This window comes from Oryza sativa, chromosome 5 (genome assembly GCF_034140825.1).
Source record: "Oryza sativa Japonica Group chromosome 5, ASM3414082v1".
Lineage (NCBI taxonomy): Eukaryota > Viridiplantae > Streptophyta > Magnoliopsida > Poales > Poaceae > Oryza > Oryza sativa.
Genome location: NC_089039.1, coordinates 29639321 through 29655533, shown reverse-complemented (window position 1 = coordinate 29655533; position 16213 = coordinate 29639321). Strand labels below are relative to the sequence as shown.

Genomic DNA, 16213 nt, shown 5'->3' with positions numbered 1-16213 from the left:
AATATATAGGAGTATTTGATTATTGCAACCATCAGCGCATGAGATTATATTATATTCAAACATTTTTATTTGGCCGGTGTGTACGTGCATGGATTTTGTAGCCGATTAAGCGAGCGAGTAATCTGCAGGCTGGCTGGTGTCGTCCAACACGACACGCCGTACGCTCAACTTTTTGCTGACCATCATAATTAAACAGGCCGAGACCGTGGGATCACAACGACGTCAGCCATTACGAATCCAAGAAGTCATCACTACTGCCCTTCCTCCCCACTCGTACCAATTTAAAATAAATAAATTAATTAAAATAATCATCAGTTTAAATCTCAATAAAATTGTCCTCTATCTTTATTTATTTTAATATTTTTTCCTATTTTTGCAAACTCTAATATATTGATTTTTAAAATTATATCTATTTTGAGACAAACAAGAGGAGATAAAACTAAACTTATTTTAAAATAGAGGGAGTACACACCAGTGGATTAGGAGTATCGCACTTGGTCTCCAAAGACGAAGAAAAGACAAGTAGGAGTACGCACGAGGAAGGCCATGGGGAAGCATGTGGGCATTTGTTAATACACTGATGCTGTCTGTCTTCTTATGTATGGGAGGTTGTTTAAGCAAAGGAAGCAGTTAGTCAAGGTCGTCAGTTACGTTGGTCAAACACTGAACTCAATTTAAATTGTTGGATCGGCCGGTGTAACTCCGGCATCCTCTCCAATTTTTCTATATATATATTCTCGCCCGTATATATACTTCTTCTACTCGTACTAGCAGTAGGTGATGTTTCTCCATTCCAAGCAAAAGATTGCTGGTGCTCTTCTGTCTTGTCCTGTGCTGTGCAGAGATCAGATTGAGAGCTGGAGTGGTAGCTCTCTTCCGTTGTTTTGTTGCAAATATATAATTCTTGATTGATTGTTCATGCTTCCTTGCTTGCTGCTCCCTCTTGTCTCGTGTGATCTTTTTGTCCCTTCTCAATTAAAATTAGTATTGTACTATTATACTGTAATACTATTTCCGTTCCATAATATAAAAATCTAAAACCGAATACTTCAAGTGGATGTTTACTACACTTCAAATAAATTGGAGTAAGATATATTCTAATATTACGAATCTGAGATAAATATAGTATGCACTCAACCGCCAACTTGAAATAAACACGTTACTCGATCACCTGACCGAGTGAATGTATATCACGCGCATGATCTCTTCTTCGTGACTCTCCTCTCGAAGGAGCGGAGCTAGAATAATATAGAGAGGGTGTCATCTGTTTAATTTACTCTGTTTTACAGTTATCATTTTTTTTACCAGGTTCCTGATAGGCTACCGAGAGTCCCGGTAGCGTATGTGGGTTACTGCATGCTCTATCGTGAAGTAAATTTCTAAACATTTATTAAGTGAACTGTAGTTAATGAGTGGAGCAATGAAATGTTTGACGCATTTTTAAACATGTTTGACCGTTCGTCTTATTCAAAAAATTTTTGTAAAATATGTAAAACTATATGTATACATAAAAGTATATTTAACAATAAATTAAATGATAGGAAAAAAAATTAATAATTACTTAAATTTTTTTGAATAAGACGAACGGTCAAACATGTTTAAAAAGGTCAACAGCTCCAAAATAGAGGGAGTATATTATATAGACAAAAACGAAAGCACAAGACAATCGAGAGTGATTGATGTACCAAAGTGCGCCAACAAAACGAAAGGTACAAGAAGCTAGCTAGCTAGCATATGTAGGAGTATTACTACTAGTAGCTAGTAAAGTGGAGTACGTACTAGTATACTCCGATCCGTATATTAACAGAAATTTAAAGTACGTACTTAAGTACGTTGTTGCATGATGCGCATCTCGCGAAAATACGACGAGTACTGTGTACCGTGTTTAAATAATCGACGTTCGCCGTATATCGGTCATCACGTTGCTATTTGACTAGCTAGCTAGCTACGAGTATACTGGTCGGTTTAATTGATTATCAATCACAACCATCCGATACGATAATGGCGTGCCAAACTAGTCTGAACTCGGAAGCAATCGTTTTTTTTTAGATGAAGACGGCAATTTATTGATTACTGAGCATCAGACAGGAGCATGTCACGGATACAATCCGGAGTCTCATTACGGTAAACATTACATACAGAGGGCTCAGAACAACGAGCTAATGTGTGTGCCGCTACATTAGAACAACGACTAACATGGATAAAGGAAACACTGATAAACTCAACACCAAGCTTCTTGATGTCCTCAACCAGACAACCAATCTTGAGCGATCCCGCCCAGGTGAGTTTAGCTTCTGAATAACCGAAAGACAGTCGGAAGCAACAATGACATTATGGAAGCCTTCTTCTTTGGCCAGCCACAGCGCATGCCGGATAGCACAAGCCTCCGCTGTCTCCGGATCGGTGATCGGAAGCAATTGTTATGCACATGCGGCAGCACACAACCGGCCCCCGTACAAGCCGATGTATGAACGGAACATTTATGTTTTGTGTTATTCGTGGTTCAATAACAAACAAATGTATAAAAATGAGCTATATATATAAAAAATCGAAAACCAATTCTTTTTTTTTTAAAAAAAACATATATACTATGGTTGATAATTAATTAAGCCGGCCAGAGGGCATGTATTGTGCCACGTTTTTCCATTGGGGCCACACGCACGGGTACGGGTGGCAGCTGATGGACGGTAATGCACGATTATTGTTGCCCAACGTGTGACGGAGTTGACGATTTGCTTCTTGCTCACCTGACCAGTGTAACCAAAGTGTCCGTGGCTGCTGTTGGTTCTGAAGCCATTGTCGACTTTATAAGCACCTCATTTTAAAATATAGTATTTGTAGCTAGATATTTGCATAACTTTTATCTATTAAATTATTATATTCTAGAACAAAGAGGTATTTTATCCATTTCAGAATAACCGACCACTCGTACCTTTTCATTAATATTTAAAAATTGTTATATATTGTCATAAGCACTGTTTACTTTTGAATTTTTGACAAATCATCTTTTTATATTTTTAAACACTATAAATAATGATATATATATATATATTAGTATCAAAGTAGGGTATGTTATAAATATAAGCATAAAACTTCTTTTTTCACTATGCTCTAATAATTTAAGATTTGCTGGGTTTCATCACCAATCCTATGCTGTTGAGCGGATTATGATTTATGAACCCAGGACGCTTACACATTTAAGATGTGGCAGTTATGTGTCTATGATATGTGGATCAGTAATAAATCACTAATTACAACTTCTAAGAGTAGCAAATAGTTATGCAGTAGCAGTGAGGTAGCAAATAGTTATGCAGTAGAAGTGAGGTGAGGCGACGTTACTGTTTGGGAAAGCGGACATTGGTGGGCCAGTTTTTCTCGCGAGGCACACAGCTCGGACTACACCCCAACTGCTTCCACTCTAGTAAGCCCGGCCCACAAACATCGATCGGCCTCCTCCGCTCATCCGGAGTACTACTCACTTTTATCCTCCCTCACCTTGGGACGAGTTTTTTTTTTTTAAAGAAAATGACATTAGCAACGAATTGATAAAGTAGAGAGGTAAACCTTGCGGAGGCATGCCAATCTTCCAGTGTCACATGGTAGCCATATCAAAATGCAAGGCTCAACGATCAGTTTTAGTGCTATGCTATGAATTAAAGAAACTGAACTGGAGCTGGTCAAGAACGGATATGCTGCATCCCGTTCTGCGCCGAGGTTTTATCTCACTCTCAATTCTCTCCACCTTCAATTCTCTTTCTTTCTTTCTTTGTTTCTACATGGGATCTTTGCTAATTAGTACTACCCCATATTTTAATGTATGGTGCCATTAATTTTTTTGTCTAACGTTTGACCATTCGTCTTATTAAAAAAAATTATGTAATTATCATTTATTTTATTGTGATTTGATTCATCATTAAATGTTCTTTAAGCATGACATAAATATTTTTATATTTGCTCAAAAATTTTGAATGAAACAAATGGTCAAACGTTAGTCGAAAAGTCAACGGCGTCATACATTAAAATACGGAGGGAGTAATACCTCCATATATTTTAATGTATAACACCGTTGACTTTTTATGTAATTATCATTTATTTTATTGTGACTTAATTTATCATCAAATGTTCTGACATAAATATTTTTATATTTGCATAAAATTTTTGAATAAAATTAAAATTTATAACAAACCTCATTAAATAACAAATATTACTATTCTGACAGCAAATGAAATGAATCCTTTTGATCGTGTTGTCCAAAATTGCTTTTACTTGCATCGGATTGCACTTCCAAAAGTGCACTTGACTATTTGATATGTAAATCTCGATCCTAGACTGAAAAGCAAACCAGGAAGAGTTACACACAACAATGTAAATATGACCAGATTTACACACAAGAATGTAAATATGATATGGTATTACTTTATCAAATAACCCGTAAATTTAGCTACCAACAGAATCACTATCCAGCACAATATAAGAAAAACAGTGACACTGAACAATTAAGATATACTATACATTGGCATATTTCCGGATATTCCCCACCCATCATCTCTCCCGACCTTGTCAAAAGAATAAACAATCAAGATATACTGCCTCTGAATTTTCTCAGCAACATTAGAAGTAGCCATGTTCGTTTAATCCTTCTGAACTAAAAATTTCTTGCACAACATTTTCTAAAAATGTAAGGCAAAGTAAAAACATAGATTGAACAAAGAACATCCAAAGTGTAATTTTCTATATCCAGACTGTCCATGACACATTAGAGAGTTAAGTTGGAGAGTACTAACCACCTAATGTTAATGATTTCCTTGAAAAATCAAATTAGGAAGCCTTGAATCACAAGGACCAAATATATTTATTAATCATAGGGACCGACGGGAGACAAATGCAATTGCACTTTAGGGCAAGGATTGGTATGAACCTGACAGTGGTGAAGGCGATGGTCATAGAGAAATAAGAGAAGATGGTTGGAGGCTGGGAGAGGGAGCAACTCTGTGAAACCATCATCATTTGCAGGAAGCAATCAAAAGGTCCATTCGGCCAACTCGTTCCCAAGCTGTACAATAAAATGGAATCAGCAAATGGCATATATCTTATCAATATATGTGTTTTCCTGTAATCATTTACCGATATAAAATAAAACACAACCACCCAAGAATGGACACTACGAATGACATCAACGGTTGTTAATTAAAAATGAAAAAAAAAAGAGTGGTCAATCCTATTTGCATTTACTAATCACTATCATTTTATTAAGAGGGGATATAAGGTATAAAACCAAGGCCAGGAAGAATTTTTGAGTAACCAGTAGCAGTCCACTCCCAGTGCAATTTCATTGGATTCACCACAAGCTGCAATCAGCATCCACCCAGGTGAAGGCAACCAAAAATGAGGCTCTCAAATGCAGTACTGTTAATATCCACTATATTTTGAGCAATTTGAAACCAAAAAATGAGGCACATGAATTAGATCTTAAACGGTGTAATCTAAGATATAGATCTAACAAAAAAGGACAAGATATTTATTAGACAAAAGTTAACAATTAAACTAAGTATTCCAGTTTGGAACAGAGAAATTCAAGTGAAGGAGAAGTTCTCCATTTTTGTGGCTTAGAGCAAAATCACTTTGATGGAGACTGAACTTATGCAAATATTAAGTCACATTTGAATTCTATACAAATAATTAAACCCAGTGATACATTTAAATACACTGGAACTGCACAAGAAAGGATGAAATGCATCTAAGCTTGCTGTTATGGGGAAAAAAGCATATAAACTTTGAAGCCAGCTATCCTAAGAGAAAAATTAATGCGAGTTCTCATAAGCATATTCTGTTTTTAGTATGGTATAAAGAAAGAACCTATGACTGGGAGCATTCAAAGTGCACAATGGAATTTAGCGCTGGAATGGTTCAAGGTTTATTGCAGTGCAATAATGCATCTGAGCCAAAGCATCCAGCAAAATATGCAGCATAAGTATATTAGGTTCCATGCAGATGCAAGTGGTGGCAGTTCCATTAATATCTTAGATAGCAGGTAGCAGCAGAGGTGGTAGAAATAACAGTGCTTATTTATAGTAGTGATGTTTTTGCTCTAAGGCTTTATATGTTGTGCTGCATAGTTCTTGTTCCAGAAGCGTTAACTGGCCACTTTGTCAGCTGTGCCATTCCTAATCATAGGTGTTTATATTTTCAGAAATTGAACATGGAGCACCATGGTTCTGTGTAGATATAACAAAAAAAAAATGACAACAAACAATAAAATTAGTTATGGTCTGTAGAGAATTAAGGTGGAGAGTTCTATAAATAAATACCAGTCCATTTGAAATGCACCTTTGAATTTGCTGAGCCTGTTACCTGACTTAAACAATGAGAATTAGGCATGGCCTTCGTGAGTTGTTCCACATTGTTAATTATACACTTCAAGCAACTTTAGAGGATCTGCAGCAAATGAAAGCAGACATTACTTAATGCTTGTCAGAGGACACTTAAATGAAACGAAAATAGTAATTAATTTAGTTTATTCACCAGAAAAATATATATTACAGACAAAAATTAAATGAGGAATCAAAATGTGTTTTGAGTTTCTATCTATTGTAGAGAACTAAATTTATATGCCTGAAATTTATAATACATATATGTCTTATACAAAACAAAATTTCTTGTTTGTAATTTTTAAACAGTAAGTCGTAAATTGAGCAATCTTCAGGAAAAAAAATTGGACTTTTACATCGCCATCAGCACTATTCACAAAGTGTCCCCCATGTCACTATTACGCTGCCAAAACAGATCCCCCACAGATTTGCAGATCTATAAGCTGAAATATGAAACGCAAAGTTCTTTCAGTAACAACTCATATACTGAATTACTTCGTTAGGATGAAAATCCTAAACAATTAATACTTCAACTCAAATCACATCAGAAAGAGAAGATGTGCAAAATGGTAAAGCACATCAGATCTAACAATCAAATTAACAATGAGCACTGGAAAAAAAAACCTTTCTTCTTTTACCTGTCCTGATAAAAGAGGGCATCACTTTAGCGCCGTAGTTTCTTCTAAGATTGCTTGCTAGGCTTAGTGATGATATATGAATCAGCTAAACTGAAAATAAGGAAACAAATTAGTCAAGACTGCTGAGATAGTGGGTAGGAAGCAAAAGCAAGTTAATATATAGGATTTACCAAAAAAAAATCCAATAACATGATTGTCATTTTATATCAGCAATCATACATTGTACAACTGGTATCATTATAGCAAAAGAAATGACTGCCAATAATTTTTGCTGCCATAGTATACACAGGATGTTGCCAAATATATTGAATGAATAAATATTCAGACCGTGCATTCTATAAATAATGAAGCGTGGAGATATATAGTTAGTTAAGGCTTGTTCTTCTATTTAACTTGCGTGGAGATATATAGTTCTAATAAGAACTCTAGTGCTATATACAATTCCACTATTTGATTAATAATGTAGACATGCCACAATTAGCCCACCTTTTGCCCATGGGAAACAGAGGCCCGACAAAATACCTGGTGCTACTGCCATGGCAAGCAACTATAAGGCAACTGCTATAACCCAAAAAAAAACATGAGGCTTTTGTAAACGAAGAACACATCATAAAAAATATATGCCATGTAGCACAACCCATCACTATCAAACACCAAGGGCACTAAGTTGTTCCAACTCGCTGGCCATATTACGGAATTTAGGTCTAACTTAACACTTAGTCAGGCCTTTAGAACATAAACAAACTCAGAACTGCAAGAACTATAAAAGAAAGGGACAATCTTAGCAGAGCCCAATAGCTAAATCATATATCATCAAATTTCTTCCCATGAAACAATGTTTGGATGAAAAACTGAAGCAATCTAGCATGATGAAAAAAAAGTAAAGCAATCTAACATGATGGGACAGAGGAGAAAGCTCACAGTGTTGATAGCGACTTGCTACCCCTCCTGGTGGCACTACTATTGCCGGTTGCTACCCCTCCTGGAGGCAAAACAAAAGAAGGAAACAGTATGAGCCACATTGATAAATCACCACAAATTCTGATTGACTATCACATATTCCAATTTGTATCATAAACTGCTCAAGAACATGTATTCACATCTATACACACAAAAATGCATATACATTCAAACATCAACATGCGCAACATACCATCCCACATGTTCATCAATTTGCACATCCACACCATCACTGTTTTAATCAGTCTACCAAGAACACCAAGAAGAACAGAAACTTACAAGGTCAAATGGAGCCGGGGAAGATCCGCTTTGACCTCAGTCTCCTGCACATCGCCGGTGCATGCTCGGGAAGGATGGCGTGTCTGAGACGTTGCCGTTGTCACTGCCGCCACCAAGCTCAACAGATCCGGAGATCCTGGATCTTTCACATCCAACTTCCCCACCGGCTCTGGATCTGGATTAGAGAGAGGGAGAGCAAGAAAATGGGGGTGGAGGAGCAAAGTCCTTCCCCATGGAGCTCGCCGCTGTGGAGAAATGACAACCGTTGACACTACCGATGAGCCTCTTGTAAAATTGCAGGCACCAAAATGAAGGAAAGAGGGTGACGGTTTCTTGCCTGGCTGCTGCTACTGCCGTCCGCCGCTGGAAAGAACGCCACCGCCGCCGCCTCCAGCTCCATCGCCTCCACTCTGGCTCTCCCTCCGGCGACTCCTCCATAGCCGCTGCGTGAGGCGACGCCGTCGAAGTACTCCTACTGCTCTCACCCGCCAAAAAGAACGTCGGCGTTGGTAGCAACGCCGCCTCCTTCAACTCCATCGTCTCCAGTTGCGGCTCACACTCCAAACCTCGTGCTAAACCAGCCCACACCTTCGGGTGGCTGGATCCGCCGGCGGGGAGGTCGTGGCTGCCAGATCCGGCGGCCAAAAGGCCTCACCTCCACCGGAACCGGCCCCGCGGTGGTGAGAGGGAGGTGTGGTGATGATGCTAGGTGGCAGAGAGTATGCGGCGGCGTGGCCTAAGGGCACCCACAATGGTTATTTATAGGTTCTCTCTAAGGGATCCATGTCAACATATTTTTCTACTTGGAAGAGATTAAATGAAAAGAGAACAAAGCTATCTACTAATCTGGAGATAGTCTATAGAGAAAAACGAGACAATGGATTAGAGAGCTATAAATACCCATGTAGACATACAATTGAAGTGGTTTATTATTAATCTAGTCTATTACTAAGATGTACATGTCTATTACTAAGATGTACATGTTTTATAGTAGCACCTTACTTTATTATTGCGGGCGCTCTAATGGGGAGGGAGGGCGCCGTGAGGAGGAGGCGGCGGCGTGGGCGAGGGGAGAGCGAACGAGAGGAGAGGAGCGCGAACCAGGGAGAGGCGGAGAGTGAACGGTGGCGGCTAGGGTTTCGGGGGAGGGGTTGATTGGGATAAACGTTTTTGCGAAAAAGACCCTTAGTTTCAATGTTTCCGAGCGCGGTCCTATTTTCCAAATTTTCTCTTCTTCGTATAGAATATTTTTGTTTACAGAGGTCCTCTAATTAAGAACGCATAACGTTAAAACTAAGGGATAGGGACCTATAACAAATTATCAAGTAAATCAAGGGCTTTTTTTTTGTAAAATGACCAGCGACGATGCGGAGGCAGGAGCGCTCGCGAAATCTCTCCTCCTTCCAGCGCCCGCTGACGTGTCACGCCCCGGCCGCGTCCACGCCAGCGCAAAACGCTGAGGAGCGAGCAGATGGGGTCGGTTTGAAGTCTTTAGATTTCAACCACCACTATGATACGATCTTCGTCATGGTATCACTACTTAAGAATGTTCTCTTCTTTTTTTTTTCTAAACTTTGCCGATACCCTACAAATTCTGGCATGCATGATGCAATATGTACTACTACTCCTCAATCCACATACCTATAACTGCTAACGTTATATTCAAATTTACGCATGTTTATTTATTGTGTGTATTACATCAACTCATGATGTTTTCATGCAAACGGAACCTACCTAATGGTAATGGGTTCAGACTTCAGACAGACAGGGAACTGCTGATGAAACCACTGATAGAAAACTGCGTTTTGATAGAAATGTGAGTATTGATCAGTACACAACCACATAGAGATGTGCCAACGAAAGGACTAATTAGCCCCCTAATTCCATGCTTGCTGCTACTATTTAGGTTACTAAGCGTTCGCCTAATTCGAAAAAGTTCTCTGCCCATCATACCAATCAGGCTACTAAAGCCACAAGCTCATTAACCAAACCAAGCATGCCCATTTATATATGGTTTAATTTGCAAGTTCAATGAGTGATTTATTAACATCATATTACGTTTTATGTTCCTTTTCCAGCATGATGAAGTAGCTGTTTTGAAACGCTCTGCTCTTGTACAGAGTACAGGCTATTTCAGTGGCCAGCATCCTGGATGAATTTATTTGCCTCCAAGAATCCTCCTGTTCAAGGCGGCTGGATGAACATCTGAGATGGATGCTACTGGCTGTGGAGGTAGGAGGTTTTTTCTCGTCATCTGCATCAGGGTATAGAAATGGCCTCGCCCTCTTGCTGCTTGGACACAAAGGGGAAGAGAAGCCTGTCAAGGTGACACCGTGGAATCACTACCGACTAGTTGGTGGTGGAGAAGCCGAGCCAGCTTCAGAGGAAAACAATGTTCCTTCTGGTAAATGTGCTTCCTTCATATGCTTTGGATGTCCGCCTGCAAGGCTCAAGGGGGTGTCTCCTCCAAAATTGGCTTCAAGCGACACGGCTGGGAACTCATCAGAGCAATCACCCTGATTATCCAGTTCAAAAAACAGGAAATCAACAACTAATGGCTACTCCTATGTCAATGAAAGTGGGATAAAAGGGTGTCTGAAGAACAACTTGAAAAGGGATTCTTCAGAGCGTTATGTAGTAAGTGATGCCGAGGATCCACGTGAATCGCTGGAAGAAGTACAAACATTGAAAGCTGGTATGGAACGGAGAAAAGTTCACTGGACTAACACTTGCCGGAAGGAACTTTTCGAGATCAGAGAATTTGAAACTAGGTATTCCTTCTACTTTCATGAAACACTAATTCTGCTTGCCCTTTGTTGGCTTCTTAGAGCCTCTTAAAAAATAACAAAATTCATCCATGTCAATGGTAGCAGAAACTATTTGATGCATTAGATCTCATGTGAGGATATTCAGTGTGCACATCCTGATAGTTGTTGTTTTAGGTGGTGTAGCATTTTCTGATTGCTAAAACCATGTTTGAACAGAGATGAAGGTTTGTCAGATGACGAGGTAGAAAACGAGTGTTTCAGGAAATGCGAGTGTGTGATTCAGTGAGGTTCATCTCTGTGCCTAGTGCGTTGGCTGGGACAGTGCTTCATGTGATCTTACTCAAGCGGGAATTGATATAGGGAAATACGTGATTTGTTATTTTTGTACTAGTTTGAAAAGAGTATAATATTATTCGTTGGTTCTCCTCATATATGCAGTTAGTGCAGATGATAATTCTAGGGATAAAATTTTACCTTTTCTTTGGATGCCCTGCTGTTGCTGTACCATACTATGTAAGTTCTCTCTCTCTTTTTTTTTTCTCCCCAAAGGCTCAGGATGTTGATTTCATCCTGCCGTTTTGTTGCTAGGGGTATATTTACGCATGTGAAATGGAAACAAGCGGCCTAACTTATACTACCAACAAGAGGTAGTACATGTGTTTTAGAGTAATTTACATGTGGCATGTATCACATTGTGTTGGGAAGATCTCAACAAGATTCAGGTTGGTTTCAGAAACCAAACAGTAAATAGTTGCTAGTAAAAAAAAAAGAAGGTTCACTGGGATTAAACACAATAGACAGTAGTTCATCATTCGATGATGTTGATCTAAAAGACAGTTAACATGCATGAGGGATATATAGGCAGCCAATATTGGATGTGAAATTGCTCAAGCTAATAGTAAGAGGCATGAGGAGGAGGAGGAACATTAGCATTAGCGGGAATGCCAGTAGTCGTAGCAAGGGTCGAGGTACCTAGCCTGGTGTGGGTGGGAAAGAAGAAGGGCGCCGCGAATGACCGCCTCGTCAGGCTCCACGCCCTTCTCGTTGCTGGCCTCCTTGCCATGGAAGTAGTCCTTGACGAGGTCGCGGACCATGGGGATCCTCGTGCTTCCACCCACCAGCAGGATCTCGTCGACGCCCACAACGTCGCCGCCACTAGCGTCGCAGCTCTCCACCAGGTCCACCGCTCTGCCCACCAGGTCGCCGATCAGCTCCTCCAGCTTGCTGCGCGTGAGAGGCTCCGAGAACAAGTCGTCGTCGTCGTCCAAGCGCATGGTCACCACCGTCTCTTGCTGGTAGCTCAACGCCTTCTTGGCGCGCTCGCACTCCGCCGTCAGCCTGCGGAGCGCGGCGGCGTCGGCGCGGACGTCCCTGCCGCCGTGCTTGTCCTTGATGAGGTCGGCCATGTGATCCACCACCCTGGCGGTGAAGTCGTCCCCGCCGAGGAAGGGGTCATGGCGCAGCGCGATGAGGCTGGGTGTGCCGTCCCGGATGACGAACTTGGTGGCGTGGGCGGTGCGGCCGCCGAGGTGGAAGACGAGGATGACCTTGCCGTCGCCCCGGTCCTCGTGGAGGCCGTGCGCGGCGGCCGCGGCGACCTGCTCGTCGACGACGGAGACGTAGCGGAAGCCGCCGTACTCGGTGGAACCAGAGCTGACCTCTTGCCTTTGGTTTCCATTGAAGTGGCCGGGGACGGTGACGACGGCGTTGTCGATGCGGTGGCCCAGGTGCGCCTCCGCCGTGCTCTTGAGGTGGGCGATGAGGATGCCGGCGACATCCTCGGGAAGGAAATCCTCCACACGGCACTTGGCGCCATCGTCCAGTTGGACCTGGATGCTGCATCTCCCGATCTTTTCCCCCAGCTTGTAGGGCGCAATCTGCGCCACCCTCTTGGCGTGAGGATCTCCCGGCTGTAGGCCGATGAGTCGCTTGAAGCCGGAGATGGCGGCGGAGTGGTCGACGGCGGGTTGGCCGCAGAGGGTGGTGGCGTTGGCGGTGAAGGCCACCCAGGAGGGGATGCAGAACCGGTAGGAGGTGGCCGTGTCCGGCGGCGAGTGGTAGCCGGCGATGCAGGAGTTGGTGTTGCCGATATAAATGGCGGCGGCGGTGCCCGGCAAGTAAGGCACTCCCGTCCACTCAATGCCGTAGAAGCAGTATGCCTTGGGCGCATCTCGTCGGATCCCAAACGCCGCCGCACCCGCCGCGGCTGCCATGCCAACACAAGATTAATAACATAATTAATTAATTACTCCTCCGCTAACTGCAAATCAACAAATTAACCATCCTACTCCATGAGTATAATAACGTACCAATGATGAGAAGCAGCAGGACAAGACGACGACGCGCCATTATTCAAGTTAATTGGACTCCAATGGCGTCTTCCTCTTGTTGCATTGGGAACTTCCGCTTTTTATATACTTCTGGAGTAGTACAAATAAGGAACCCAACATCAACCGACCAATTGTCCGTTTTTGGAAAGTGTCAAGGAGACATGTCACCAGAGCCATTGGGAGCCGTCGGATCTTGATCGCAGCTCTATGGCATCCCACTCCAACAATGCATGCTTCGGTAGTGCCAACCAAACAAAATCTCTATCTACTCAAGCACTTGACAATTTCGATCACCACTTTAATTTGGGCCTCCTTCCAAACGCTGCAACCCAAAAAACGCTTGAATTCGTCGAACTAGCCGGGTGATCCGCACAATTGCATGGCTAGTACCCATACAAAATTATCTATTTTTTACATATGATTTTACTTAAGTTTTGTTAAATAGCTAACTCGTTGTTTTAGGACTTTGAAAGACCGAATTGTTTCTAATTTTATATTTTTAAAACTCACGTCAATCGCTACCCCTTGTTTCTTTATCACCTCTTTATTTATTTGTTTGCCGATCTACTATTGTTTTTATTCATCCTCCTTAAAACCTTTTAAAAATTTGACTCTGTAGTTTTTAGAGTTCATTGTCTCGTAGGTTATCATCTATTATCTTATTAAAGTAATAGAAAAAGGAGCCTCCACGTTCGCTCTCACGGTCTAGAAATTCCCACATTAATAGGAGAAAAAAAAACATAGTCCATATAGGAATACAATATAAAATAGCTAAAATTCAGAATTAAAAATAAGGAATATTGACAGAGTGCACTAGAGTCCATAAAGAAATACTATTAAGAAATAATAGAAATTTGGAATTAAAAAAATAAGGAATATTGGAAGTAGAGTATAGAGTCCATATAGAAATACAATTAAGAAATAATAGAAATTCGGAATTAAAAAATAAGGAATATTAGAAGTAGAGTATAGAGTCCATATAGGAATTTGAAACTAACAAAAATTCGGAATAAACATAATAAAATTAAAAGTAGAGTTTAGAGTTCGTATAAAAATACAATTTACAGATAACTAAAATTCGAAATTAAAAAAAAACAAGGAAAGAAGAGTCTAAAGTAAATATAGGAATACAATTTAGAAGTAACTAAAATTTGAAATTAAAAATTAAAGAATATTGAAAGAGGAGTTTAGAGTCCACATAGAAATACAATTAGAAATAATAAAAATTCAGAATTAAAAATAAATAATATTAGAAGAAGAGCCTAGAGTCTATATAGAAATACAATTTACAGATAGTCTATGTAGAAATACAATTTACAGATAACCAAAATTCGGAATTAGAAAAAGAAATATTGAAAGACGAGTCTAGAGTCCATATAGGAATATAAGTTACAAATAACTAAAATTTGATATTAAAAATAATTAACAACTAACACGTATATAAAATACAATATGAATATTACACATTAGTAGTTTCGTAAAATTAGTACAAAATTTAAAATTATATTGTCATTTTAATATATTTGAACAATACATTAAGAAAACATATATGCTTTTATATGAAAGAAAATACAATGATGCTAGCCGCGTAATCTGCGCGCGCCACCATGCTAGTTTTTATAATTTTAAAAGTTCTGTCAAACGCCATCACTGTATTCCTCTACGGCCCGCTCGCTGCGTCCTCTCTTTATATCACCGAGGTTTTAAAGATCGAGCATAATTATCGTTTGGGTTTAACTTTTTATTTTCTAGAAGTCCTGTCAAACTGTCAACGGCTTTGCCACTGTACTCCTCTACTGCCGGCCCACAGACTCCTCTCTCTATTGTCATTGAGATTTTAAAAATCGAACATATTTATCATTGGGGTTTATTTTTTACTTTCTATAAAACCCACCAACCACCGTGATTGTGCTGTTTAATAGCCTACCCATCGTCCCTCCTCTTAATCGTCATTGAGATTCTATTTAGGATTTTGCTTACCGTTTTAGATGTCCCATCAACCGCCATCACTCTACTCATTTATAGCTCTATTGCTTCTCCCCTCATTTGTCATCGTTGTGTTCTAGATATATTTTTTTGAATTCCATATCTTTCACTCTGATTTTTTTTAAAAAAATTGTATTCCTACTTGGACTATTATAGTTATTTTTCTATTTTCGGATTTTATTTTATTAGTTATTTCGAATTTTAATTAATTTTGTCATGTGTTCTAGATGGTTTATTCTTTCAACAGTCATTTTTTATTACGAATTTTAGTTACTTATAAATTGTATTCCTAGTTGAACTTTTATATTTTTTCAAATTTCTGATTTTATTTTATTTTTTAATTTAAATTTTAATTAATCTCGTATTGTGTAATATATGGACTATTATTTTATATACCTTATTTTTTATTTTCAATTTTAGTTGTTTAAAAATTGTATTCCTAGTTGAAATCTATTTTTTTTATTTTTCTAACAATTTTTTAATTTACTTTATTTTTATTTCGAATTTTAATTAATCTTGTATCGGGTTTCTGTATGGACTCTTCTTCCAATATTGCTTATTTTTAATTTAGAATTTCAGTTATTCTATATTGTATTCTTACTTGAACTCTGTTTTTTTTTCTAATTTCATAATTTATTTTATTTTAATTCCAATTTTTAAAAGAAATAGGTGTCGTTTTTTTTAAAAAAAGCACACCTATTATAGGTGCCGAATTTTTTAAAAAAACCGACACCCGTTAAAACCGAACCGCTCGGGGGAGCCGCGTCCGTTCTTATCCATCCATCCCCCACCTCTCTCACTCTCTCTCTCCCCCCTTATATCTTTCTTTCTTCTCCCTTTCTTCTCCTCTTCTCTTCCCCTCGACTCTCTCGTGCGTCGGCAGC

At 39.6% G+C, this 16213-nt stretch overlaps 1 protein-coding gene, 1 long non-coding RNA gene and 1 pseudogene across 8 annotated transcripts; 1 reads left to right on the top strand and 2 right to left on the bottom strand.

The window, feature by feature from the left end:
• Window positions 1-4071: 4071 nt before the first annotated feature.
• LOC9268401 (uncharacterized) lies at window positions 4072-9378 on the bottom strand. 7 transcript variants are annotated; one of them, XR_010741360.1, is made up of 10 exons: window positions 9248-9378; window positions 8583-8981; window positions 8246-8490; window positions 7928-7988; window positions 7007-7096; window positions 6725-6811; window positions 6352-6435; window positions 4919-5053; window positions 4513-4556; window positions 4072-4329 (listed from the first exon to the last, which is right to left on the bottom strand). It is a non-coding gene; the product is annotated as an uncharacterized lncRNA (long non-coding RNA). The 7 variants fall into 7 exon arrangements; XR_010741361.1 differs by lacking the exon at window positions 4513-4556 and having other exon boundaries at window positions 6328-6435; XR_010741359.1 differs by lacking the exon at window positions 4513-4556 and having other exon boundaries at window positions 4919-5348.
• A 1081-nt stretch (window positions 9379-10459) lies between these two features.
• Window positions 10460-11299, top strand: LOC107281075 (uncharacterized; annotated as a pseudogene).
• Window positions 11300-11778: 479 nt separating this feature from the next.
• LOC4339788 (heat shock 70 kDa protein BIP4-like) lies at window positions 11779-13418 on the bottom strand. Its single transcript, XM_015783600.3, has 2 exons — window positions 13323-13418; window positions 11779-13219 (listed from the first exon to the last, which is right to left on the bottom strand). The coding sequence occupies exons 1-2, from the start codon at window positions 13360-13362 to the stop codon at window positions 11946-11948; spliced, it is 1314 nt and encodes a 437-aa protein (XP_015639086.1). The 5' UTR covers window positions 13363-13418; the 3' UTR covers window positions 11779-11945.
• Window positions 13419-16213: the final 2795 nt, after the last annotated feature.